Raw genomic sequence first — 24,183 nt, 5'->3', positions numbered from 1 at the left:
GGGATCACGGGAATTCTCTCAACAGCTCCCCTGATGGTTTTGAATATTTTCTATCATTGGCAGTTCATGCGCACACAGGTGCGGGTATGTGTGGGTGTGTCTGTGTGTGTGAATGGGCATGTGTGTGTTGAAAAATAATCAGCTTTATTGAGATACTAGAGGCCTGGTGCACGTGCACTGGAGGGGGTGTCCCTCAGCCTGGCCTGCACCCTCTCACAGTCCTGGATCCCTTGGGGGATCGAGCCTAAGCCAGCAGTCAGATATCCCTCTTGCAGTCCGGGGCTCTCGCATGGGACCCCTATCGGGCCTAAGCCAGCAGTCAGATATCCCTCTTGCAGTCCGGGGCTCTCGCAGTCTGGGACCCCTCGCTCCTTACCCCTCACTCCCACCTGCAGTGGAGGTGGGAGAGGCTCCCGCCACTGCTGCTGTGCTCGCCAGCTGTGAGCCTGGCTTCTGGCTGAGCAAATCGAGCATCTGCCCCCTGGTGGTCAGTGCTTATCATAGTGACCAGTCTTTCCACTGTTCGGTGGATTTGCATATTAGCCTTTTATTATATAGGATAATTAATATACAATAAAATTCAATCAATTTTCATATAGATTTTGGTGAGTTTAACAAATGTATGCAGTCATGTAATTACCACCATAACCAAGATATAGAACATTTATATAAGCCCCCAAAGCTGCCCTTTTCTCCCACCTTGTTCCCTGGTAACCACTGATCTGTTTAATGTCACAAGAGTGTCAATTTCATGTAAGTAGGATCAGATAACGTGTAGTGTTTTAGTGCCTGGAGTCTTTCACTTAGCATACATAATGCTTTTGAAATTCATCTGAGTTGTGGCATGTTGCCAGTACTATACCACTATTAGTTTATTCATTCACCAATTTGGGATGCCAGGTTTTCAGTACCATAGGCTGCTGTAAACATTTGTGCAGACATGGTTTTTATTTCTCAGTAGAGGCCTGGTGCATGAAATTTGTGCACTTTGGGGGGGGGCGTGTTCCCTCAGCCCGGCCTGCATCCTCTCATGGTCCCAGACCCCTCGTGGGATGTCTGACAGCACTTGGTGGGGGTGTTCCCCTCAGCCCGGCCTGCACCCTCTCACGGTCCCAGACCCCTCGTGAGATGTCTGACTGCATGAAATTTGTGCACTTGGGGGGTGTTCCCCTCAGCCCAACCTGCACCCTCTCACGGTCCCGGACCCCTCATGGGATGTCTGACTGCCGGGTATCGGGCCTAAGCCAGCAGTAAGACATCCCTATTGCAATCCGGGATCCCTCACTCCTTATGCTTGGATCACTGCTCTTTAGCCCTGCCGTGAAAGCAGGAGAGGCTCCCGCCACCGCTGCTGCACTCACCAGCCATGAGCCGGGCTTCTGGCTGAGCTGCCACTTACCCTGTGGGAGCTCACTGACCACCAAGGGGCAGCTCCTGCATTGAGCATCTGCCCCTGGTGGTCAGTGCACATCATAGCGACTGGTTGCTCAGGTCGTCCTGCCGTAATGGTTGCTTAAGCTTTTATTATATAGATGGGTAAGTATCTAGAATTGCAGGGCTGTATAGCAGTGCATCAGGATTTCAGTTGTTTCACATCCTCTTCAAAACTTGGTATTTATTAGTCTTTTTAATCTTTGTCATGTTAGTGGGTGTATAATGGTATCTTGTTATGCCTTTAATGTGTATATGCCTAATGATTAATGGTGTTATGACTGTGTGACTATGTTTATTGGCCATTTATATACCTTCTTCTGTTAAGTATCTGTTCAAGTCTTTTGCTCCCTGCCTTTTGTTAAGTGAATTTTTTTCTTATTACCCAGTAGTAATCTATAATTATATATTCTGGATATAAGCCCTTTATCAAATATACATTTTTGCAATATTTTCTCCCAGCCTGTGGCTTGACTTTTCATTTTTTTTTTTTTAACAAAGTCAAAGGATAAAAGTTTTTAATCTTGATGAATTTCAGTTTATCAATTTGTGTTTATTGTGTCTAAGATTTGGGTAAGGTAAGGTCACAAAGATTTTTTCCTATGTTTTCTTTCAAAAGTCTTTTAATTTTAGCTCTTATATTTAGATATGTAGTTCACTTCAAGTTAATTTTGTGTGTGCCTAGGTTCATATTTTTCCATGTGGATATCTAATTGCCCAACACCATCTGTTGAAAAACTATCCTTTCTGTATGAAATCATTTTCACACATTTGTCAAATAAGTTGACCATGTGAATTTATTTTTGGACTTTCCATTTTGGTCCATTGACTGATGTGTCTGTGCTTTCACCAGTATCATGCTGCCTTGATTACTATAACTGTATAGTAAACCTTAAAATTAGGTAGTATAAGTCCTATGTTTCCTTATTTTTCAGAAATCTTTTGGCAATTGTAGGTCTTTTGCATTTCCACATGACTTTTAGAAGCAGGTTTTGAGTTTCCACCAAACAGCCTGCAAGGATTTTGATTGGTATTGCATTAAAACCATAAATCAATTTGGGGAGAATTGGTATCTTAAAATCTAGTCTTTTGATCCATAAACATGGCATATTTCTCCATTTACTTAGGTCATTTAAATTTTTGTGGGTTATAATATTTTTTAGTTTTTAGTATACAGGTCTTGAATTTGTTCTTAAAATTTAATTCCCAAGCCTTTAATATTATTTGATGTCACTGTAAATGGTGTTTAAATTTTGTCCAGTGTCCAATTGTTTGTTGTCAGTATATAGAAATACAATTGATTTTGTGTGTTGACCATATATCCTGTGACTTTGCTACACTCAATTAGTTCTAATAGTTTTTAATGGATTCCTTAGGCTTTTCTATAAATATGAGCATGTTATCTGCAACAAAAGAGAGAGTTTTGCTTCTTCTTTTTTAAATATATATGCCTTTGTTTCTTTTTCTAGACTTGTTGCACTGGCTAGGACCTCCAGTACAATGTTGAGCAAAAATAGTGAGAGTGAACATTTTGCTTTATTCTTGATCTTAGCGGCAAATCAATCAGTCTTTTGTCATTAAATATGATGTTAACTGAAGGGTTTTGGTAGATGTCCTTTTCAGGTTGAGGAAGTTCCTTCTTATTCCTACTTTTATAAGGGTTTTTTCTTGCTTTTTAAAAATCATAAATAGATATTAATTTGGCCAAATGTTTTATCTGTATCCAATGACATAATCACATGGTTTTTCTTTCCAGTTGTCGATATGGTGAATTTTAGTGTTTGGTTTTTGTATGTTAAACCTTCCTTATGTTCCTGGAATAAATCCCATTTGACCATGATGTATCATACTTTTAATATATTGTTAGATTTTAGTTGTTAATTTTGTTAAGTATTTTGACATTTATGTTCATAAGAGATATGTGTAGTTTTATTTTCTTGTAATTTTTTTCTAGTTTTGATATCAGGGCTCCCCCTACCATCAGAGCTATGTGTTATTTGACTTAGTTTCCAAACAAAATAAATCTGTTTAGATTCTATATTTGTCAAAGTTCCTCTTGAAAATAATGGCGCTTATAGCTGAATGAAATATTTCAAATGTCTGTAGACCAATCCAGAATAATTAAGTTATCCTTTTATGTCCATGACAAAAATCATCACCATTAAACACACACACACACACACACACACACACACACACACACTTATATTTTAAAGTGAAAGCAGATAATAAAGATAGATTTCTAACCTTTTAGGTTTGATTATAAATTTAGCATTTTGAAGGGCAGATGTGATGATATCACTAACTTTCAATTTTTAAGCCCTGTGAAGGTTTCTGCTTAAATGGTGGTTGAAATGTTTTATTTTGGAGAAAACACTTGCCCTTTAAGAGATCATTCCTGGAAAAGCCAAGACTCAGGTTTGGTGGAAGGAGGCAAGTTGAAAAAAAAAAAACACAACTGTTGGTTGCTAGGGCACTAATATATACAGATGTCAGTCACACAAAACCAAACAAGGAAGCAAAATTTCAGGAGGAGTTTTTTTAGTCTTTTTCCTGAGTGGGTAAGCTGACAGGTAGCTTTTGATTGGGAAAAGACAGTAATTCAAGATGACATTTTCTCATGCCTTATCTGTCTTATTTGATAAAAATACAAAATAAAAAGAGAAGAGAGATTGGAAACCAGCTAAATAACCATGCCATTTCCCCTTTTTAAAAATTTAACAGGTTAAACAGGGTAAATATGTATGGTTTAGGGGAAAACCCCAACATAATTATGAACAAACACTGGAAAGGACTTTTGATGCCAAGTTAGTTTAAGGATTGTTCTCCTCTGAAGAGAGGATTAGTTTTGGAATAGGAGGAAGCTCCATTTTTGGAGAAATTCCTACAGATTATCAGTAAACTTGTGCCTCTCTGAAGGGATCACAACTGCTTTCATGTTTGTCTATTGGCAGAATTTAGTTCCTTGTGGATGTAGGACTGAAATTTCCATTCCCTTGCTGGCTCTCAGGTGAAGGCCATTCTCAGCTTCTAAAGGCTGCCTACATTTCTTGGCTCATGGCCCCTTCCTCCATCTTCAAAGCCAGAAATGGTGGGTTGAGTCTGTCTTAAGTTTTGGTTCTCTTCTCCTTGCATTCTTATCTTTCTAACCAAACTGGGAAAAGTTCTCTGACTCATGTGATTAGACTGGGTCCACCTGGATAATCCAGGATAATTTCATTATCTTAAGGTCAGTGTCCTAATCACATATGAAAGTCCTCTTTGCTGTAGAAGAAAACATTATAGATTCTGGGTAGACACCTTACTGTGGGCATTATTCTTTTTATCACATAGCTAATGCCAGAGGAATTCACAAAGCAAATGTAGACATTGCTGAAGTTATGGAACCCAAATTTACAAACATTTCATATCTACACGTCATAGTTATTCAGTACATCTCCCGTCCTCCAGTGATAGCAAGGCTCTTCTCTTTTATCAGATTCACTGGCATAAGTGACTGACCAAACAATGTTTTCCTATCAGTACTTTTTATCACATTCTTGTGGGGGGAGGGGTTCATATATGTGCTGTGCCCTCTTGTCTTCTGCCTTTTACCATGCATAGCTCAATTTGACCATCTTATATGCACACATATAGCTTCTTAAAACTCCAATTTCTTTCATGTGTATACACACATCCTCCTCTTTAATTCCCTTCTCTAGTCTCCTGAATTTTTCTGATTGCTTCTTGGAGGAAGAAACATTCTTACTTTCCTTTTCTCTATCCCTTCTTCTTTATTTCATTTGTAAACTAATTATTCCAATGTGAAAGCAAATTTTGGAGACAGCTTCTTCCCTAACTGAAGGTTGCTTCTGCACATTTAGCCAATTCTAAAGGCAATGAGATTGAAAAAAAGAGAAGCTCAAAACCCTGACCTTGAAAAGTCAAAGCCTGGACAAGCATGGTAAATCCATACATCTGATCCTCTGTACTGAATTTTCCCTACTTTAGCAGCTTGAATTGCTCTGCCATATGCTTTGTGTCAATTTGTTGAAATTGGCTAATCACCCCCAAATTTCCTGTTTTAAAGCAGGGATGAAATAAATAACTGCTAATGTCATCCATCTATTTTCTACATGGATCTTAAAATCAATATAATGAAGTTTTAAATAAGATGCTGACCAGAAGCATTATTCTTTTTACCATAAGTGAGTAAGAAGGTTACCTGAATTATTAACACCAACCAAACTTCTACTAGAGGCAATTACTGAGATGAAGTCCAACCTTATTTTACAACTTTATCCAAACCAGCCCAAACCATATATAGGGATTATTCTAAAGACAGGAACCATTTTCCCCACTAAACAAACACAGGCCACTTTTACAACATATGTGGGAGGCTGTTGAATGCAGTGCTATTTACAATAGCAAAAGATCCAAGTGTCCAATGATATAGAGTTGGTTAAATAGATGAAGGTATATCCACATAATGGAATATCTTGAAGCTATTTAATGTGATGCTGTAGAATGATGTTTAATGACATTGAATATTTTTTGTACATTTAGTACAAAAAAGTTAGAAAATGTGAGATTATCCTACTTGTAAAACAAAATAGTCCTTATAATAGTATCCCACTTATGGAAAAGAACAGATTTATACATAAAAAGTATCTGGAAAATATAGACTAAATGCTATCAGCATAATAATTTTTTTCTTACTACTGGAACTATAGGTGATTATCTCCCCCACCCCCCCAGTATATTTAGTAATGCATATGTAATGCTTGGTAATCAATAAAAGTTCATATTCTTTTTTAAAGTTAGTGAGGAACAATTCATCTAACTGCTCAGGAGACCTATTTTAGAGATGAGAAGGCAAATCTGATGGTTATCTAATGTTCCTCTTCCCCCACCAAACATCCCTGCTTGAACATCACCAGGTCTATAAGTGCTTTCACCATTTTCCTTCATTGAATTCTGAAAGTAACCTTATGAAGGGAGGTAGGTAAAGCAAGGAATAATCTTTTATATTTGTGAAGTCTTAGGTTAGAAATGTTGCCTTTCCTAGAAATCCAGAGCAATGTTATCAGTTGCTGAGTCTCATCTACAGGGATTCAAGATCATGAGGGGAAACCTTGTCTTCCAACCTCTTGTTGACTTTTTGCCAGTCTGGCCCCAACCAAGGAGCTGCAGGAGGCAACAGATGGGGAAGTCCCTGCAAAGTGGCACTCTGCAGAGAGGACAAGCACTGACTCACCACATTCATGAGAGGGGCCAGGTTTCTTCTTCCTTTTCTTGAGTGTTATAAAGAACACTACCATCGCACACACAACGAGCAGCAGTACAGGTAGAGCAGTCAGGAGGACATTGTCTGGGACAGGCAGGGGTGGCTGAGGTGGCTTTGCATCTAAAAATGACCACAAATTTTTAATTAGCCAGGAAGATTGGTTATAAAAGGTTTATAATGGCCACTGTTCTCTTATTTATATGCCAGCTTTTCCCCAGGGCTCTACTGCCAGAGAAGCCAGAAATACACAATATGAGGTGTTAGAAAGTCCCAGTCCAGGGTCTTCAGCGGTTAATTAATAACCAAGCCAGTGCCTCTGACCAAATACCTGGACTGAGCTCCCTTACCTTCCCAGAGGCTAGGATGACAATGACTGTGATCTAGAAGAAGGTTGACCTTGCCCTTGGAATCTGGGTAAGGTACCTGTGCCAAGGCTCTGAATGTACAGTCCTCTGTGTGATGCCTGCATCCTCAGCTCCCTGTGTAGATAGGCCCAGGTCCTGAAGTTTCCTTCATAATAATTCTTCCATCCACTATCATCTCTAGATCAGGCTTCAGACACCTCTCACCTGGACAAATACAATGACCTCCTCACAGGCGTTCTACCTCCAGTTTTGTTTTTGTTTGTTTGCCTTTTACACTGAGGTCACAGCAGATTTCCCTAAACAGGGCTGTCAGCATGTCTCACCCACTAGAAAAACTTTGCTGTCTTTTCATGCCCTGAGGAATCAGGGTCAGATTCAGCTCCTGGGAGGCCAAGACTTATTTCCTTGTGTGGAGATTCATAAGTTTCCAGGGAGTTGAAAAAGAGGCTTTGGGGGAAAAACTGAGAACTGAGGGGCCCATTTCATAAACATTTATGAGAACACTTCCAGTAGTTAATCCTAAATTACAGGAAAGCAGGACCTCCTGTTAGCTTAGCTGCAATTTGTGGACCCATGCCCTGATCCTGGGGCATTAAGAAGAGGAGTTATTGCAAGTCTTATTCAATACTTTCTGAGTCTGTCCCAGTTCATCTCACTTCAGCCTATTTGGTATTCCCAGTAAAGTGGGGATGGGAAGGTTAATACTTGTTAACCTGGAGACTGCTACCTTTTGACACCCCAAAAGATTCCTTGACTCAGAGTCTAACCTATCTCTGATCAAGCCATAGAATAGGGTCGCAGAGAGGCCAGCCCCAGCTTCTTGAGGCAACTGGAGCTGAAAGTTTCTGAAGATGGTGGTAGCTGGGAAGGTTTCAACAGTAGTTGAGAAGCAGAGAAAGGTGAGTCATGATGAGGCTATCTTGGTGGCAAGGCCCTATTTATTTGTTGACTGTGGGAGCCATGGCAGAGGGCCCCAGAGCATGTCATGTGTGGTGATGTTAGGGGCTCCAAGAAGGTACTGAACTTCAGGGGTGGCTTGGAGAGGCCTCTATCAGGCTACAGTAGAAGCAACCAGGACAGGCTGGGTGGCCTCACCATTTACTGGATTCTTAGAGGGGGAAGTACTTGAGTGGAGGAAATCAATACCAGGAGAGAGAATTGGCCCATTGGCAAAGTTGGCTTTTAGGAACTGGCCCCAGGGGCTGTACATAAAAATATGTCCATAGGCCAAGATATGTTTGAACAGGAAGACATCAGGATAAAGAAGGCAGCAAAGCCAGAGGGTGGAGCTAGGAGTTGGAAGGATGACTTAGGGAAAGACAAAGCATGGGGGCAGAGCTGGAGAAGGGGCCAAGGCAAGCAGAAGGGAGACAGGTGGGGGAGGGGTCAGCATCGGAACCAGCAGTGAGGGAGACAGTGTGGGAGAAGGGTGCCTCTATTCCAGGAAAGAATCTTGCAGTCACTGCTCCTCAAAAGTGGGGTTTCAAATATGGATGCATTCCCTCAAGGGCAAAGTCATGACTTTAAAATGGCAGGCTCCCATTAGTGGACACTGCTTAGTCTCCATGCTTTCCTCCAGCTGGACTGGTCTCCATACTGCACTATCAACATGCCACAAGAATTTCTGCTTCTGAGTCTTTCCTTGACATATATGTACATTACCTTTTGTGCCCACATTGCTAGTCCACTGTGGTCCTCACCTGTCATCACCTCACCACCAATTCTTTCTTTTGTTGTGTTACAAGAGCCTACCTCCTTTAAAAAGACTTCCCCTGACCCCCAAGAACTTGCCTATATCTGATTGCCTATAAGACTAATTATAGTCACTTTAGTTTTTAATTTTACAACTTATTTCTATGGAATATAATTTAGATTCCAATCCAATCTTTTTAAAATACAGATTTTCGTGTGTATACATCATGAAGTTCTAATTCTATTGGAAGGTCTTTGAGGACAGAGAGCATATCTTATACCTTTTAGTTTTTATCCTTGCAACCAAGAATTTCTAGAATGGTTCTATATTCACAACAAGTGCTATATGTATGTATGCCTGGTGTGTGTTTTGGGGGTGAGAGGTGTGGGCGTGGGTTTGTGTGTATTTTAATGAATGGAAGAATTCTAGCTTGGAGGAATCTTTCATTTTCTGACCTAAACTTCAGAATTGTCTATCCAAAGGTAGCCCAAAAGACTGGGTTAGTTTCAGGGCTTAAGAACATGCTTCCTCAAGTGCAGAATAGGTTCATAATGTTGGCTGTAGGTTCATAGTGTCCTGGACCCTGCAGCACCTCTGTCAATATAAAATGGCTCAGTTGGAGGTTTCCTGGGACATTGGATGATCTGTCATAGCATTTGTGTATAAGACCTGGTAAAAGACATAGTCTTGGGGAAAAGCCTTACCTATATTGTAAGGTTGGGAGAAAAGCTCTGTCTGTGTTGGCTCAGGTTGCAGGACACAGAAGATGCTCACATTTGTTTCTGGAAACACCAGTAAAGACGAGCTGATAGAAACATTGTACAGTCCTGTGATATTATCTTGAATTATTTCCATGACAGCATCATGCTCAGATGTTGAATTCATGGTTTTTAGCTGAAAATACATCTTCGTAGGTTCTGGGTAACCTTGTACAGATGAGCAGGTCACATTTATGTAGGAATTTTCTGTTCTATTAGAAATTAGCATTATTTCAGGTTGACTGAAGTTAGCTGAAAGCAGAATAGAGATACAAAGAGAGAGAGAGATCAATCAAAATTTAAAAGTATTTAGAAGAGAATAGCAAATGACTAGGTACCTGTTCTGGGAACTCTCTGGGGGCACATCTGGGAGCCCCAGAGTGCCTCAAGCATGGGTCTCAGACCATGGTGAGAGCCACATAAAGGCCCCATATTTAATTTTTTAAAATGGAGTTTGGGACCATGCTTACTTTCTGTTTACCCAAATCAAGGGGATGCTGTCTGAGTGATAGGAGGGCTAAATTTAAATCATCAAAAATTTATAGTGAGCCCTAGCTGGTTTGGCTCAGTGGATAGAGTGTTGGCCCATCCACTGAGTTTGATTCTGGTCAACATGTTGTACCTTGGTTGCAGGCTCAATCCCCAGCCCGGGTTGGGGTGCATGCAGGAGGCAACCAACTGATGTGTCTCTCTCACATCGATGTTTCTCTCTCTTTGTCTCCCTCTCTCCCTTCCATGCTCTCTAAAAATCAATGGGAAAATATCCTTGGGTGAGGATTAACAAAAATAAAATCTTTATAATGAGGCTACTTCTCTAAGGAATAAAGTCTTTGGAAGGAGAAGTGGTCTGACTTTAGGACCTAAGTGTCCCATGGAATATATTCCAGGTCACTAGACCATGAGAACAGTATGGGATTGAGGCTAAAGTTCCACCAGGAACCAACAGAGTTCTGGGTGCTGGTGTGCTCTGGGCCCTATCTTCCAGAAATCCACAAAGGATGGTGGGAAGTGAGTGGGTGGGGACTTTGGATTTAGATAATCAAAATACTGGTTTTGGGAAGGACTGTCTAAGTATCTTCATCATATATTTTAAGATGAAGGGCAAACCTAGCCATTTTTAGGAAAAAATATATGCTGTTAATAAACACGGAGCTTCTCTTGCCTTGTTTACTGTTCAGATTTGTATGGCTGTTGAGGATTGCTGGCACCTATTCCTTCTGCCAGAAAAATAGCTCACTCTCTTTCCAGAGTTATGAGGTCATTTTCAGGTTCTACATACTAATGTATACTTTAGCATGTTGTCTCTGAAACTTCAGTGATTTGCATGCCATACTACAAGTTCTGCTATATCAACACACTACTTAAGCAATCGGCTTGTAACTTTATGTGGTCTATCAAAGGTGGAATGCCATGGTACTACCTACTGTAGCCTTATTAGCAATATCTATGAAATTATAGGTTTTATAAGATAGGCTTTTATTAGTTTTTCTAGTACATATTAAAATAATATAAAACCATTAAAAATTTTTTTAAAAAAATGATTGTGTCCCACCTAAACCACACCATGTTTCTCTATAGAAACTGGCCACACTTTGAAAATATCGCTATAGCATTTGGTTACATGCCCCAAAAAGCCCTACAGCCTAGTTGAGTGACACTTAAAGGGAGCAACTTCCCATTCCAATTCTATTTTTACCTCTGCTTTATTCTGGTTTCAGAATTGTTGTTAATCTGCCTTTTTCAGTTTCATAAAAAATTAATCTGTGTCTACGCCTGGCCAGCATGGCTCAGTGATTGAGCATCAACCTATGAACCAGGAGGTCATGGTTCCATTTCCAGTTGGGACACATGTCCTGGTTTCAGGCTCGATCCCCAGTGTAGCGCGTACTGGAGGCAGCCAATCAATGATTCTCGCATCATTGATGTTTCTATCTCTCCCTCCCTCTTCTTTCCTCTCTGAAATCAATAATAACATATTTTTAAAAATGAAAAACAATGCATTTTATTGTATTATAATTTTTTAAAATCTATATTGACAGGTTTTTCAAGGCCTGGAGGAACAAAGGAGCTGGTTTACTAGTTTTTAGACTCTGTGCATTGGGTTATTTCCTTTCTGTCTACCAAGCTCATGGTTGGGCAGAAAACAACTCATAAACAATCTCTGGAATGTTGAAGGGAAAACCCAAATTACTTAGCTGTCACCCTCACTAGGCGCTCCAGGCAAAGATTCAGGGGGTGAGAAATCTTGGACCAAAGGAGAAAATAAATGTAAAAGAGATTTGAGGCCTATGTGATATATAAACTTAGTAAGGGAAAAATTACCCATGGTTTTTACTTAGCCACATTACCTTTGTTTAGTTAGCTCTATTTTGTCCCCAAAGCGAATTCTTACTGATCTTTCAGAAGCAAACTATACAAAGTACAAAGGACTTCTAGTTCCCTACTCCCAAACCCTGCATTACCTTCAAGTGGATTTCCCAGAAATGACTGTCCTCTGCCTTCTCTCTATATGTCACCCCTGCACCCCACCAGTGTTTCCCTGATCACTGCAGTCTCATCTAGAAGACCATGGATCAGGACATGCCATTGACAACATACCAAGCACTGATAGGTCGATATCATTTTGGTGGATGATCTTTCCGCGGAGGTTTTTGCGATAATAGATGAAACATTGATACAATCCCTTGTCCTTGATCTGAATATTGTGGAGTCGCAGGGTCCAATTATCCTGGTCCAAGCTTGTGCGGTCCTTGTAGTTGGCATCAACACTTTGAGGATTCTCTTTGCCTCTGAATAGCTCATAAAGAACCAACTTATCCTGGTTCTGCCAAAATACTACCAGCTCATCCAGGCTTATGTTTTCAGGGTTTGTAAAGTGACATGGAAGGTCTCCAGTTTTATTGAAATATGCCTGACTCTTCATGGAAGCAGCACCTAAAAAAAGAAAGATGGCTATTGGGGAAGGAGAAACAAGAGGGAAGAACAAGAGCAACAACTCCATTTTTCTTTATATAATACCCAGATGCTACCTTATCAGTAACGAGATCGAGGAACTAGATGTTAAACTCTGGAACAGTTGCATACGTGTTGGCATCTGGAGGATGGGACTTTTGTTCTCACTCTACTGCTAACTAAATCTGTGTGGCCTTGTGTAAACTGCAACTGCTATGAGGCTCAGTTTCTTTATCTGTTTAATGAAGGAGTGAACCAAATGTTCTAAGGATCTATCCAGTACTATGGGTCTGTGAATTTAAATCCTAAAACAGGGAAAACCAGCAGTTGGACAACTCATTCGCCCATCTGTTACCTTCCTATAACCTGAACACTAATTCACTGCAGCTGTTACAGGCTCCATTACTTCTACACCATCACCAAAAACTCTCCCTTTTCCTCCCCATCCCCTTATTCCTTAGCTTGTATAGAGCTTCCCTTATGACTGCATATTTCATGGCCAGCTCTCCCAAGGATATAGTACAGTTTGGAAATGACATAAATAGCCAACCAAGGCTTCTAATCTCAGTGACCTCTCTAAGCTCTTTCAGGGATCAGAAAGAGAACTGAGCAAATGCGATGGCTGTTTGGGATTGTGGTAGTCAAAGACCATTTAAGGCACATGAATGAAATACTGAAAATGAATCATAGATGGGAAGGTGAGAATGTGCTTTTTGGAGTATTGGGGAAACCTCAATTACCATAAACTTGCTCTTCCCAGGATGCATTGCTCTGGCAGTTTTTGAAACCCCTGGAGGACACGCTGGGAGGGTTCAGAGAAAGGCTTTCCTCTCCAAGGACATTTGGAGTTTGTGGAAGGGATTTTGTGTGATTGATTATATATTGTAATAATTATGTATGGTGCTAAGTACTTGAAATATCAGGGTGACACTTTGTAAAGTATATGATTGTCTAACCTGAAACTAATATAAAATAATATTGAATGTAAACTGTAATTAAAAAATAAAACTTTTAAAAAATGTGATTGATTATAGGGTTTTTGTAGGACCTACTCTGAGTCATGGAATTAATTGAGACTTGGCCAAGAAATTAGTGGTGGGTGAGAAGTGCAGGGTTGGGGGGAAATGCTGTTTCTTAGTTAATATGAAGTTAGCTGCCACCTTGGAGAGGAAGTTCAGGCGGGTTCTAAGTAAAGCTCCATTGTTTAGGACTTTATTAAGGAGGAAAGTGAGGTGGGTTGGTGAGAGAGAGAAGAATAGTTTCATTCAAGTTGTTCGCTGAGGGGTGCTAGGAGAAGTTGAATCGATCTAATCCATGGGTTTCTCTTTCAAGAGAAAGTAGAAGGACAAATAACAATGACATGCACTTGTCAAAACTGGACTGCGTGCAGAATGGCCCAGTGAGAACAAATAATCAAGGGGGTTGGTAGTGGTCTTAAATTTGAAGGGAAGAGGACTCCAGGCATCAGTGAGAGCTGGCACAAATTTGAATCACCACCTATTACATTCTGCTCAGTAGAACTCTGTGAACCACCTGAAAGTATACAAATGCAGTATCCATATAGAATACATTCCCATATTGGAGGGAAGTGGAAAAATCTACCTGGGAACCCGAAACAATAATGAAAGGGGGCCTTAAAGAAGATTTACTATATTGAGGAATTATCTTACAAGGCAACCTTGAGGCTCCTGCTCCTTCTTTGCTAAACTCTGAATGATAAGGTAAGGGTGCCACCTACTGTAAAAGCTTCTAGCAGTGATCACTGGGTTATATCAGTGACTTGCCAAATGAGGGCAAACGACCTAACAGAGAAACCAAACACAGTTGGAAATTCTGCCAGTTAGTGGTCAATATTACATTATTACTCAGGGATCAATTGTGTCTTCTGGGCCTGGAGATGACTTAGCCTTAGGCTTCTGTCTTTCTGATTTATGGTTGTTTCTCTGTTGAGCCTCACTGTACCTTTTCTCCTTCCCAACCACTCTCTTCACTCACAAATCAGTCCAACTTCTCTGACCCAGGACCCCTCTCCAAAAGATTAAAAGGGCTTTTTCATCCACATGTCTAACTGTGCCCCTCTTCACCTACCAACCAAAAGTGTGGCCTGTGTTCTAAAGGCATCAGCATCAGGGAAGGCTCGTCAGAAATGCACATGTTCTGGCCCCACTCAGACCTACTGAGTCATAATTGGCATTTTAACAAAAGCTCCAGTTTGAGCCTGGTCAGTGTGGCTCAGTGGTTGAGCATCGACCAATGAACCAGGAGGTTAGGGTTCAATTCCTGCTCAGGACAGATGCTGAGGTTGCAAGCTCAATCCAAAGTAGGGGGCATGCAGGAGGCAGCTGATCAATGATTCTCTTTCATCATTGATGTTTCTATCTCTCTCCTTTTCTCTTCCTCTCTATGATATAAATAAAAATATACTTAGAAAAAAAATCTCCAGTTTGAGAAGCTGCAGTAATGGGTTTCTACCTCTGTCTCTGAGTGAAACAGAGGAGACTATGACAAGAACATTTCTTTCCATCCAAACCCTCTTTCCTACTCTGGAATGGAAATCAGTCTGAAGCCCATTCTGGGTGGAACTGAAAGTATTTCACAATTTTCACTCCACAGTTCCTCACCAACCACTGGCTTCCATGACATCACGTAGAGCTACGCATGCTAAGCCCCTCCCTTACAATATGGGAAAGATTTAGCTAAAAGTCTATTTTCCCTAAGTGGCTTCAGGCCTCCCCTGTTATGACCCCAAATCCTAGACCACATAGCTACTGGGCTCACTGGGACTCCATTAGTGGGAAAGCATTGAGAGTCTCTCCTTCCCCAGCACTTGGGTGATAGATATGTTCTAGGTCTAGTTATAACTGACTGCTATGATGATGTCAGGAGCTAGGAACTCAAGAATCCATCTAGATACCTCCCTAAACAGCTGAAGGAGTTTGTTTCAAAAGATACATGAGAACTTCCTCAGCAGTATACTGTTTGACTATCACACAAAAACTATAGTCTTCTAACCTTGTGAGGTCTCTGACCCCATGTGGGACTTCATTCTTCCCTGGCTACTACCCCAAATGCATGTCTTATATAGTCAAGGGTCATCTGTACTCATGAATTTTCCTCCTTTTACTAAACTTCCTTCAATGTTATGCAGGGTAGGGCAAAAGTAGGTTTACAGTTGTTGGTATGGGAAATAATATATCCTATATTAAAAGGCTAATATGCAAATTGTCCTCTCAACCGGAAGTTCCACTGGGAGTTCGACCAGGGGGCAGAGCCGCCAGGCAACCACCCGCAGCCCCTTCCCCCAGCCGGGCCCACCCCATCAGCCCAATCGGGGTGGGCTGGCCAGATCCCACCCATGCATGAATTCGTGCCCCGGGCCTCTAATTAATAAATAATAATACAAGAACAAACTCTGTCTCACTTACTCACAACTGTGAACCTACTTTTGCCACACCCTGTATGAGGCCCTCAGGAAACCTCATTCCACTGTAATAAACTATATCTTCAATCTCTTCATCAAATGTCTTCCCCAAGGTTGTGCTTTCATTGAACTCTGGCCCTACCCAAAGGACGTCATTTGTCCCAGCCACTGCTTCTTTTGGCATACTTCATGGAGACCTTGAGCAACACCCTTCCCCTTTGAGGTGTCCCAGTCTCTCATTGCTGTCAGCTACTAACAGCAACATCATTACTTCCTTGTTCACTGAGCATTTTAGCAATAGATACAGATCTTTCTTTTCGACCAATTATTACTATCAATTTGAGTGACTTCAGCAAGGATGAGTTCACCAATACACTTGCTTAAAAGTTCTTTGATCTTTTCCACTCCGAAGATCTTCATCCACAGACTATTTTAGCAGCCCCTCTCCCATGACATAACCCTAAACCTTATTTCTAAGAACAGCTCTGCTCTAAGAACCTTAAACATCAATGTACCTATCTCTGACCACAACATTTGCTCAATTACTTCACCTATATCTGTGTTTTACTTCACCAAGACCTCAACTCCATCCAGTCTAGACCCTATAGCTCAGTGCTTTCCAAAAGAGCCCTGCAACAATGGAAAAGTACTGTATCTGTGCTGACTAATATGGTAGTCACTGGCCACTACCACTGAGCCATTGAGCACTTGATATGTCACTAGTGTGACTGAAAACTGAATTTTTAATCTTATTTAATTCTAACTAATTTAAATAGCCACATGTGGCTAATTGCTATCATATTGGACAGCAGAGTGACAGTATATCTTTTCAATCATGCTCTTTCTCTCTTTTTTAAAATATATTTTATTGATTTTTTTACAGAAAGGAAGGGAGAGGGATAGAGAGTTAGAAACATCAATGAGAAAGAAACATTGATCAGCTGCCTCCTGCACACCCCCTACTGGGGATGTGCCCGCAACCAAGATAAATGCCCTTGACCGGAATCGAACCCGGAACCCTTCAGTCTGCCGGCCTACTCTCTATCCACTGAGCCAAACCGGTTAAGGCTCTCTCCCTCTCTCTTTTTGTTAATCCTCTCCTGAGGATATTTTCCCCCATCGATTTTTTAAATATATATTTTATTGATTTTTCTACAGAGAGGAAGGGAGAGAGATAGAGAGAGTCAGAAACATCGATGAGAGAGAAACATCGATCAGCTGACTCCTGCACACTCCCCATTGGGTATGTGCCAGCAACCGAGGTACATGCTCTTGACTGGAATCGAACCTGGGACCCTTGAGTCCGCAGGCCGACGCTCTATCCACCGAGCCAAACCGGTCAGGGCTCCCCCATCGATTTTTAGAGAGAGTAGAAAGGAGTGGGAGAGACAGAAAGAGAGAAACATCTATGTGAGAGAGGCACATCAATTGATCACCTCCCACATGCACAGGGATGGAGCCTGGAACCGAGGTACATGCCCTTGACTAGAATTGAACCTGGGACACTTCAGTCTGAAGGCCAACGCTCTATCCACTGAGCCTAACCAGCTAGGGCTCAATTATTCTTTTGCCAGCAACTCCAATAAACTTTCCCTTTTGTGCAGAATTCATCCTAAGCACACTCTACTTTTGATCTTCATATCTGTTCTTACAACTGAATGTTTGAGCGCCCCTGAAGGAAATTATTCCATTATTTGAACTGGTGACATTATAAATCTTATCCCACTTAACTTGGCCTCTGAGCTGCTCACCCTGCTTACCACCCTCTCCCTTCCTCACATGGTCCCCTCTGTTACTACTTTTAGTTTCTCTTTCTCTTATAGTCAAACTCCCTGAAAGAGTAAGCAGCAATTGCTGCCTTCATTCCCAACCTCTGTCCCCCACCTCTCTGTCGAAACTTCCCTGGCAAAGATTGTCAGTGACTTCCTACCATTGCCAAATTCAGAGCTCTTTTCAGATTTCACTTTATTTGACCACTCTCTTGACCATCACGCTGCTGGCCATCTCTCCTTGAAACCCTGTTCTTTCCCAATCACTGATCTGGTCAGTTTTCTCTGATCACCCCTTAAATACTGATTATCTTGAGTGCCTGCTCTTGATCTCCTTACTCTCTACACTCTGTCTAGTTTTTCTCCTTTAGTAAAAGAAAATTAATGAGGACAAATAAGCATGGATTCATCTACCAAATATATAAACTAATAATTCACAGATGCTCATCTCCAGCCAATAACTTTCACTAGAGTTCTAGACATCCATATCCAACTGCCTGCTGGATACTGCTATTCAGATACCCATACCTACTCTGTTCAAACTTCCCTGTCCTCTATTTCAGTGAATGATTTCCCCACTTGCTGCTGTCAGTAACCAAATGAATCATCTGTCTGAATCATCTGTTGACAAAACCCAAAGAGGGTCTGCACAGGTGTGGCTGAGTAGAAAACACCCAAAGAGGGTCTGCACAGGTGTGGCTGAGGAGAAACACTCAAAGAGGGTCTGCATAGGTGTGGCTGAGGAGAAAACAACCAAAGAGGGGGTCTGCCAAGTGTGGCTGAGCAGATCTAGAACTGCCACAGGCAGAGCTGAACTCATGGCTGGGCTGGGGAGTCAGGAGCGGCCTGGTGCTGCTATGGCCAAAGTGCAGGCTCAGCTCCCCCTCCCTGTCTGCCCCACACCAAGATGGGTGTGTGAGAGGGCTTCCCTCTCTGTGCTGGAAGGGGCAGGACAGTGGAAACTAAAGGCACCCAGTCACAGGGTGGCAGGAACCTCCACCAACTCATTAACAGATGAAGAAATTGAAACTCAGAGAGGAGCTGCAAACAGGGAAGATCCAAGTTCTGTGAAGCATGACACTTTTAAAATTCCTTTTGGGGGCAGGGATCCCTTTAACAAAAAAAATGCAGAATTCAAGTTCAAAATGCCCATGGCCAGTATAATACCTGCCAACTGTCTGAGAATGCGATGGAGAGAAAAGTTGCAATAAAGAAAGGCCGTGGTCTTGACTTATTGTGGGTAAGATACCTGTCGAAAATTTTACCAAAGCATATGACATGTGACCATACTGGTAGGGCCCCTCATGGGATTTTGGAGGGGCTTTGGATAGAGCTTGTGCAAGTGAGAAATCCTGCAGCTCAGCTTCATTAGCGTCATAGTAAATTGGCTGATGCAATTAGCTGAAGGTCACTAAAGTAGGTAGTAGCAGGGCTGGGGTTTTTTATTCTCCCAGTAAGCAGTGGCTACTATGATCTATGGGTGTGGGCTGGTGGGGGAGATAGAGGAGGAAGAGAGGAAAGGTATGGAACATGGAAAGCAATGCTCCTTAATGAAAGGAGGCTTTTAGAAGCCCATGAGCTGTTTCCTAAAAGCCTGAGACTTCCAGAAATGAAACAGAGAAGACCAGAAAGGAGTATGTGTGGAGCAAAAGAGTTAAGCCTCAGCGATGTCAGAGGAGGGACTTCTCCTTGCTTCCTGGGTGCCACTGGACAGGCGAGTCTACCCTCCTTTGTGAGATGGAAAAGAAGGATGCACAGAAGGGATAGGGCTCCATCTGAGGCCAGGCCTGCCATCAGCTGAGATACCTGTTCTTCTCCACCAAAGATGTTTCCTTCTTCTCCACCAAAGTGTTTTTTTGCCTGTGGTATTGTGCAACATGGGGTAGAAGGTGAATAAAACCCACCAAGTCTCAGGTCTGGGCTTGCAGCAGTCAGACTTAACACAATGGAAGGATTCTAGGACTTTATAAAACCAAAGGTTCTTACCCGAGAGCAGGAGGGCCATCACAAAGAGAGTGGTACTCAGTCCCATAGTGCTAGAGTTGAAAAAGAAAAGATAAAACATGATTAAAAAGATGAAACAAAACCAAAACATGACAAGTGGAGTTTGATATTCACTTAGGTCCATGGGTGTAGTAGAGAAGGTTCACCAAAGCCATTTCCTTTCCCCCCTAGCTCCACAGATACACCTATTTCCCAGCCTCCTGTTAGTTAAGAGGGCCATGTCTTTGGGTTCTGGCCAACGGAACTGTGGAAGGAAAGTAGGTGTTACTTTCAGACCTGCCACTCCCTTGCTTCGTGAATGCAGAGTATCCAGAGGAGGAGTCCAAGGGTGTAGAGCAAGAATGTCAAACTTGTGGCCCGCAGGCCGAATTCGGCCCACAACAAATACTCATTAATGATTACTTGTTTATTTCAGCCCTTTGTATTCAGCATGTCTCTATCGAAATAAATGTATGTTTCTATGAAAATTGAAGCTTTTGTTTTTTGCAGCCCACATAAATTTAAACCTTGTTTATTTGGCCCGTGCTAGCCTCGGAGTTTGACATGCTTGTTGTAGAGCAGTGGTTCTCAATCTTGGCTGCACATTAGAATCACCTGGGAATCTTCTTAAAATCCTGATTTCTGGGCCTCATCCTCCAGAAATTTTGTTTCTTTGTTACTAATGTTGTGGCCTCACCCCATAACAAAAAAACAGAATTTCCGGAAGATGAGGCCCAGAAATCAGGATTTTACAAAGATTCCCAGGTGATTCGAATGTGCAGCCAAGGTTGAGAACCACTGGTGTAGAGGATGGCAAAGCCTCACTGTGAAAGGACACTGATTTGCTGAACAAATTAACAAGACAGCTTTCTCCACCCCCACCATGATCCATACTGGACTGTGACATAAGCAAAAAATAAATTTTTTACTGTATAAAGCTAATAAATTTTTGACATTATTTATCGTAGTGGCTGGCATTACTTGGCCAACACAATGGGTGTGATGGGGCAAATGGAAAGTATTTATGTTTAGAAATCAACATTCTTTTTTGTTTCCCCATGCTTCTCAAACTTTAATGTGCATAAAAATTATCAGGAGAGTATGTTAAAGCAGTTTTCTGGGCCTCGTCCACAAAGATTCTGATTTAGTAGGTTGGGTGAAGACCCTGTACAACAAACTCACAGGTGATGACGATGCTGCTTGGTCTGAGGACCCCACTCTGAGAACAATGGCACTACAGTATTCACTTAATCTACATGATAGAGCCAATAAAAACGACGGGCACTGCTTTATAACCTTTATCTTCTCTTTCTTCTCCTCTCCCTCTCCCCCTTTCTGCACTCACCCACTTATCCCAACTTAGACCAAAAAGGCTATAAAGTGGCTTACAGGGAAGCATAGAATAAGGAAAGATGAGCATTAGAAACAGGTGAAAAGAAAACCAAGTGCAGAAATATAAAATGGATCCAAGTACAAGGCCAGTGCTAAATGCTTACCATAGAAATATTCCCACCCTGCAGGTCACGAATTTGGCTTATAGTGTTTAATGGCCAAAGAGCAAGGAAAAGCTAACTGGTGAATTTATTTATAGATCTGTCTGGAAGATACAGTCAAACCGATGCTCAGGAAAATGTGCACAACTATTCCTGATTCAATAGCAGGAAGTTCTTCCTTGAGGGTGGATAGAAGCTATCGCCAATCCCTTCGGGCTATGGGAGATGCCTTTCCTCTGTTCCCAGGGCTCTCAGCACAGGGCTTTGAGCTCACAGTGTCTATTTTGTTTTTTCCCTTGTAGACTGAAACCTCTCTTTTTAAAATTTATTTTTTAATTCTTTATTGTTGAAAGTATTACATATGTCTCCTTTTCCCCTCATTGACCTCTCCCTGCCTGCTCCCACCCCCCAGCACAGGTCCTCACCCACCTACTGTCTGTATCCATTGGTTATGCTTATATGCATGCATTGAAGTCTCTCTTTTTATCTACCTATTGATTGATCTATTTATTTATTTTTGTTAACCCTCACCCAAGGATATTTTTTCCATTGATTTCTAGAGAGAATGGAAGGGAAGGAGGGAGGGAAAGAAAGAGAGAGAGATCAATGCAAGACACATGACACATCGATTGGTTGCCTCCCGAATGTGCCCCTACCAGGGCCAGGGATGAACCTGCAACCCAGGTATGTGTCCTTGTGCGGGAATCCAACCTGAGATTCTTCAGTGAGCAGGCTGACACTCTAACTCCTGAGCACCACCGGCCAGGGTGACCTCTCTTTTTCTTTAATTAAAATTTTGAATACACCATATCTGCATATGGTATTAAATTTAAAAGGTAAAGGTGATAAATAGTGGAAAGCAAGTCTCTCTTCCAACCCTGTCCCTTAGCTATCTAGTTTTCCTCTGTAGACACAACTGAAGTGACCACTGTTACCTGTTAGCAGTTTCTTGCCTTTACTTGCAGTTATTTTAGAAAAAAACATAGACTGACATTTTTTTCATTTTATTTTTAAACACCTGGTAGCACAGTACACATACTTTTGCACACTAGCCACTACCTTGGAGATTGTTCTGTTTCAGCACATACTGTGTATCCTAATTCTAACAGCTGCATATAGTGGATGGTAATAATTTATTTTTCCAGCCCCTATCAATGGCTATTAATGTTGTTTCCAATCATGTTGCAATGAGAAAACCATGATCATATGTCAAATCACATATGTGGCAGAGTAAGTTATCTTGAGTTGCTTCTGCCTTTTGGCGATTGTGAATAATGCTGTCACAAACATGGATATACAAATATCTCATTTCTTTTGGGCAAATATTCAGAAGTGGAATTACTGAGTCACACGGTAATTCTACTTAAAATTTTTTTTAAGAACTGCTATACTGTTTACCATAGCAGCTGCACCATTTTACATTCTCATTAATAGTGCACGAGTTCCAATGTCACCATATCCTTGCCAACATTTATTTTCTGTGTATATGTGGGGTTTTTGTATCATTCCAATGGATGTGAGGTAGTTCTCACTGTGACTTTTAAATGAATGTTTTTTATTATGAGTATCAGCATCTTTTCAAAAGTATAAGAGGTTATATTTGGTTCCATGCTGTGTATACATTTCTTTTGCTGACTTTTAATTTGGGTCTTTAGCCCTTTTCTTATTGATCTGTAGGAGCTCTTTTATATTTAAAAAATAGTGCTAATTAGTAACTAATTAGAAAATTAGTGCATTGTGACAATGAGCTGCAAATATATTTAGTCACTAAAGCACACTGTGAGTCCTAGCTGTTTTGGTTCAGTGGATAGATCATTGGTCTGCGGACTGAAGGTTCCCAGGTTCAGTACTGCTCAAGGGCACAGGCCTGGAGTTGCGGTCTCACTCCCCAATAGGGGGCCTGCATCATTGATGTTTCTATTTCTCTTTCCCTCTTCCTTCCTCTCTGAAATCAACAAAATCCTAATATATAAAAACCCTGGGTCTGTCAAGACCGAGGCTCAACCAACCAGAAGTCAGTTCTGCAGTCAGCGCTGGGTTGCCATGGAGACCCAGCACTGACTGCTGAGGGGGCTTCGAATCAGGCCCAGAGTGAGGTCTGAAGAGAGAAGCAGGGTCTGATCTGTAGCCTCTGTTTGAATGAACCTAATTAAATTCTATCCTAAAGGTATTCATAGAGGAGCTTTCTTGTGTTATTCACACCTTAGTGGTATTCAGGTCTGGTTTTGGAAACAAACCAAGTCAAATACATTATATTTGAAAATTAAGTGCATATATAATTTATTAAATAAATAATTCAATGTAATGTTTCTAATAATATATTTTATTAATCACCTAATCTGTGTGTAATATGTAATCCACTACGTACCTGAGTTTTGTTTTGATTGTAATCCAGAAGAAATTATATCTATAATAATAAATCTTCTTTTTCACATGAGAAATTAGAAGAACCCCCTTGTTCCACAGAAGATAAACAGAAAGTGTAAAAGAAAATATATTCTATATAATAAAAGCCTAATATGCTAAGTGTCTGGTTGTCTGTTCAACCAATCAAAGCATAATATGCTAAGGATATGCTAAGGCCGCCCAATTGCTCGCTATGATGTGCACTGACCACCAGGGGACAGAGGCTCCGATGGTAGGTTAGCTTACTGTGGGGGTCTGGCCGATCATGACTAGGCTAAATGGGCCGGACATGCCCTGGAGCCCTCCTGCGGTAACTTCCTGGCTGGCCAACCTCCCACATCCCTCCCTGGCCCCGATTGTGCATCAGTGGGGTCCCTCAGTCTGGCCTGTGCCCTCTCACAATCCGGGACCCCTCGAGAGATGGTTTTGGCCCGATCCTGCAGGCTGGGCCAAGGGACCCCCCAGTGCACAAATTTCATGCACCGGGCTTCTAGTATATATATATAGAGGAAGGGGGTGTAATAGACTCACATGTAAATTGACTGTCCCTCCACTATGCTCACCAGCCAATCAGGAGAGTATGTAAATTAACCCAACAAAGATGGCTGTTAATTTGCATACGTAGGCGCAAAGCGGCGGAGCGGGA

The 24,183-nt window shown here is 41.5% G+C and overlaps 1 protein-coding gene across 4 annotated transcripts in view; it reads right to left on the bottom strand.

Annotated features, from left to right (window-relative positions):
* Positions 1 to 24,183, bottom strand: part of CD86 (CD86 molecule) — an 84,476-nt gene that overhangs the window by 23,585 nt on the left and 36,708 nt on the right. For all 4 annotated transcript variants that reach the window (XM_014546998.1, XM_005875374.2, XM_005875377.2 and 1 more), the window contains exons 2-5: positions 19,642 to 19,691; positions 12,112 to 12,447; positions 9,460 to 9,765; positions 6,668 to 6,817 (exon numbers count right to left, since the gene is read on the bottom strand). In XM_014546998.1, coding sequence (XP_014402484.1) covers positions 6,668 to 6,817; positions 9,460 to 9,765; positions 12,112 to 12,447; positions 19,642 to 19,691 — 842 coding nt within the window. The remainder of the gene's footprint in view (positions 1 to 6,667; positions 6,818 to 9,459; positions 9,766 to 12,111; positions 12,448 to 19,641; positions 19,692 to 24,183) is intronic.

The sequence above is a fragment of the Myotis brandtii genome, unplaced genomic scaffold, assembly GCF_000412655.1.
Source record: "Myotis brandtii unplaced genomic scaffold, ASM41265v1 scaffold46, whole genome shotgun sequence".
Lineage (NCBI taxonomy): Eukaryota > Metazoa > Chordata > Mammalia > Chiroptera > Vespertilionidae > Myotis > Myotis brandtii.
This window is presented reverse-complemented; position numbering and strand designations above follow the sequence as displayed.